Source organism: Phyllostomus discolor, chromosome 13 (assembly GCF_004126475.2).
Source record: "Phyllostomus discolor isolate MPI-MPIP mPhyDis1 chromosome 13, mPhyDis1.pri.v3, whole genome shotgun sequence".
Classification (NCBI taxonomy): domain Eukaryota; kingdom Metazoa; phylum Chordata; class Mammalia; order Chiroptera; family Phyllostomidae; genus Phyllostomus; species Phyllostomus discolor.
The window spans coordinates 11690976-11695125 of NC_040915.2; the positions used below are offsets into that span (position 1 = coordinate 11690976).

General features: G+C 39.6%; 1 protein-coding gene across 1 annotated transcript; it reads right to left on the reverse strand.

The window, feature by feature from the left end:
- Nucleotides 1–678: 678 nt before the first annotated feature.
- On the reverse strand, nucleotides 679–1356 carry LOC118498028 (40S ribosomal protein S29-like). Its single transcript, XM_036014685.1, has one exon. The coding sequence runs from the start codon at nucleotides 899–901 to the stop codon at nucleotides 731–733; it is 171 nt and encodes a 56-aa protein (XP_035870578.1). The 5' UTR covers nucleotides 902–1356; the 3' UTR covers nucleotides 679–730.
- Nucleotides 1357–4150: the final 2794 nt, after the last annotated feature.

Consider the following 4150-nt stretch of genomic DNA (forward strand, 5'->3'; position numbering starts at 1 on the left):
TAAAATTTTAAACTGAGAAATTAGCCCTGGCCTGGTAGTTTAATTGGTTACAGCATTGTCCTGATATGCTAGGGTTACAGGTTCAGTCCTGGATCAAGGCACATTTAGGAATCAACCAATGAATGCATGAATGAATAAGTGGAATAACAAATTGATGTCTCTCTTTAAAAAACAAAACAAAACAAAAAAAGCCCTGAGAAATTAAAAGAATATTTATTAATCCACTTAAAAATGACCATAAACCATTATATGTTAAAATAACACATTTTGGTGAGAAAAATTTTATTTTCCAAAATAAAAATTAATGATAAGACTGGCATGTTTTGCAGTTTTGAAAATTTCTTTACTATCCAGCTTAATAGAAAACATGTGGATTCTCATTTCTACTTTTGCATTCAATCAGTTTTGTTGTTGTTGAAGGTTTTTTAAAAAATATTTTATTAATTTTTAGCGAAAGGGGGAGGGAGGGAGGAGAGGGAGAGAAACATCAATGTGTGGTTGCCTCTCATGCACCTCTTACTGGGGACCTGACCCACAACCCAGGCATGTGCCCTGACTGGGAGTAGAACTGGTAACCCTTTGGTTTGCAGGCTTGTGTTCAACCTACTGAGCCACACCAGCCAGGACTGTTATTGAAGTTTTAAAAGTTTTATTTTATGTACAAAGAACTAGCTAGCATCGTTTCTGAGGTAAAATAGATGTTTTGAATGACCCATTCACGGATATTCACTTAGTCCAACTTAATGAAGTTTATATCCTTCGTGTACTGATGGAAACACTGGCAGCACATATTGAAGCTGTATTTTTGAATCTGACCATGCCAATTTAAGTAGATGCGGCAAGAATGAGAACCCCGGACAAATTTTCTCGGATGACTCCAGTAAAGCTGCTGGTGACTCATCTTGTTCTCTCAGATGCATCAATCAGTTTCAGTATGTGTTTTGGTTGAAGTATATGAAGAAAATCTGGCCTCCAAACACTTGGGGGAGGGAGGAAGGAGTATTTTAGCTTTCAAATCATTGTAGATATTTTTCTTTGATACCACACCAGAGCTTGACACATGGTAATTTCTTAAAGGTTAGTTGCAATGTGGAATCTTAAACCATATCAATCAATTCCTGTTCTGTTACATTAAAATCCATTGGTTAATCTTGCACATTGAATAGATTGAATAGATTTTGTAACATCATGCATTGGTCACTAGGAAAATATAGATCCCTGTGAGTTATACAGATCTTCCAAATGTTGATACATTTCATTATATTTTTAAAATCACATTCATTCTATCACTATCATTCTCTTTGGAGGAGTCTTTAAGCATTGGGAAGATGTCAAGTTCATGGTGGCAGATACAAGTGTTCCAAATTCTAATTTTTGCTTGAAAGCCTGCATTTTGTCATTGGCAGCAAATGCTTTCTGTTGTTTTCCTTGAAGTGACAGGCTCACTTTGTTCATTTTGGGGAAACTGTCTGCCAAATACTCCAATCTAAATAATCTTAGTTTGTCTTTCAGTTGTTCTTTCAAGTAAAAATGATGTTCCATGGACGAAGAGGCTAGTTCAGCTTGAAATTCAAACAATTGCAGCAGTGCTTTTCCTGGAGACAACCACCATTGTACTTGGAACACAGCAGAAGGATTTTGTGTGTACGTTCTCTTTCATCAGACAGAATATTAAAAAGATGTACTCAAGTGTTGAGATTTAATAATTTTTACTGTTTCATCAAGGATACTTCTAATGGAAAGTGAATTATTTTTACTGTGTATATGTGGCAGCGAGGAGTATAAGAACTGCTAGCATAGTTTAGTGCCACTGCTTTGATTTGTGGTAAGGTACAAGCTATTTTACCCACCATTGCTTTTTCACCATTAGTGCAAATGTGAACACAGTGAAAAGGGGTAAATTATGTCTTAATAGTGTTATGAAAATACTTTTAACCCTTAGGGTCTTGGGAACCTCCCAGGGGTCCGTGGAGCATACCTTGAGAGCTACTGCCCTAAATGGCATGTCAGTTCTTCAGGGTTTGACCCTAGGTCCTCTTTTCTTCCTACTCTCTACTCTCTCCTTAGGTAAATGCTTCTACTGCCTTTGAACTACCTCTGAGCAAAGGACTCATACACTTGATATCTCAAGTCCTGACCTCCCCCTGGAGCTCTAGAACCAGGTATCCAACTGCTAGTTCAACAGTGGCACTTGGATATCTCAAAGACTCCTCAAGGGTAACCTCTAAGACTTTACTTGTGGTCTTCTCCCTTGTTGTCTTCCACCCATTTATACAAGCCAAAATCCTTGCCCTTGCTACATTTGCGCCCCCCCCCCTTATACAATCAATCACCCAATCTGTTAGTTTTATCTCCTAAAAATGTATTTAGTCCATAACTTCTCTCTGTTGTCACCACCACTACCACTACCGAAGTCAAAGATACCATTATCTCTTGCTGGAATTACCAAAACAGTCTTCCTACAATCTATTCTCCTCATTGTAGCTGAGTGATCTTTTCAAAACAGACATATGATCATGACAAAACCATGCTTAAACCTTTCAATGACTTCCCATTGCTCTCACAATGAAGGTTAAAATCTTTAACGTGGTCTTACTCCCCAGTCTAGGTCAGGTTCTTCAGTGTATGCTCTCATCGAACATGTTTCTTCCTTTCCTCGTGCTCATCATGGTTTGTACTTACATATTTATGAGTGCGATTGTTTAATTATTGTCTCTCCCTGATGAGCTTGTAAGTTCCACGACAAAAGACATTTTATAAATATTTAATTTGCTGAGTCAATGATCAAATGAGGCCTAGATTAACTCCTCTGAGCATAGATTAACCGTTGAAAAATAAGTCTTCTTCCCCAGACCCTTGGGTTGAAGGAAGACCTATTTTATTTCTATTGTCTCATAGCATTTCAAAGAAAAATGCTACCCTGTCCTAGGCTTTCTGTCAAATTGTCCTCCCAAGAGCTGGAGCACATTAATCTTCCTTTTGACATAGGAGCCCTCTGTGCTTCCCATCACTCATGCTGCCAATGGCTTTTGAAGAAGGTTAGCTAGCAGTCCTGGCCTTTCATGAATGTAAAGGAGGAAATCTCATCTCTCTCTTACTAGGTACTTGGCTCAGAGGCCCATTTCAGCAAGAGAGAATAAAATATATCAAGTGAAGGTGCTGAGAGAGAGACAAAAAGAAAATGAGTCACGATGTTTGTCCTCAGGGTGGCTTCAATTTGCTGCAGCAGACAGAACCCCACTTTGGGGTTCTGGGAATGAACACAGTCAACTTTGAAGAGAGGTACCAATTTGAAGAAGGATGTGCTATGTGATGTGAGGTGGTCAAAAGACTGATTAATCATGCCGTTGTTTTGCAAACCCTTCCTGAGAACTAAAATCCATGCTGGCTAATAGCCTCCCCATTGCCAGCCATAGTTCAGTGTGTGACATCATGTGGGAAGTCACTAGTTGTCAGTGACATCACTCAGCAATGCCATTTCCTTAATGACCCTGGACCACAGGTGGCAAACACAAGGCCCGAGGGCCTAATCGAGCCCTTCACCTTGTTTTATCCAGCCCGGCACCTTGTTTCTACCTGGTGGCAGAGCTGAGCTCTCATTGAACTGTCAAGGAGTAGTTACATTTATACAGTCCTAAAGTTACACTCAGCCCTTTGAAGGCAACCACAGGGCTGATATGGCCCCCAGTGAAAATGAGTTTGACACCCCTGCTCTCAACCTTGGGTAGCTCTGGCTGAGGAATTACAGAGAGCACAGGCTTTGGAGTGGGCACACTGGGATTCAAACCCTCTTCCTGCCTGTCTGTCCTTAGAAAAGGCAGCACTAGTTTCCTGGACTGTTTCTTAGTGTCCTCATTGGTAAAATGGGGATTCCTGTCTCACAATAAAGATTATAAGGGTTAAATATGCAAGACCCTACACTGGGGGAGTTAGTGTTTAATGGGTACAGAGTTTTAGTTGTGCAAAGTGAAAGAGTTCTGGAGAGAGATGGTGGTGATTGTTGCACAACAATGTGAATGTACCTAATGCCACAGAACCATACATTTAAAATGGTAAATTTTATGTTATGCCTATGTTTAATTTTTTATTCTCACCTAAGGACATTTTTTCACTGCTTTTATAGAGAGAGGAAGGGGGAAAGAAAGTGAGA

What these genes read in the sequence shown, in the direction of transcription:
- LOC118498028 (XM_036014685.1), bottom strand. Translation starts at nt 901, where the DNA reads ATGAGTCACCAGCAGCTTTACTGGAGTCATCCGAGAAAATTTGTCCGG.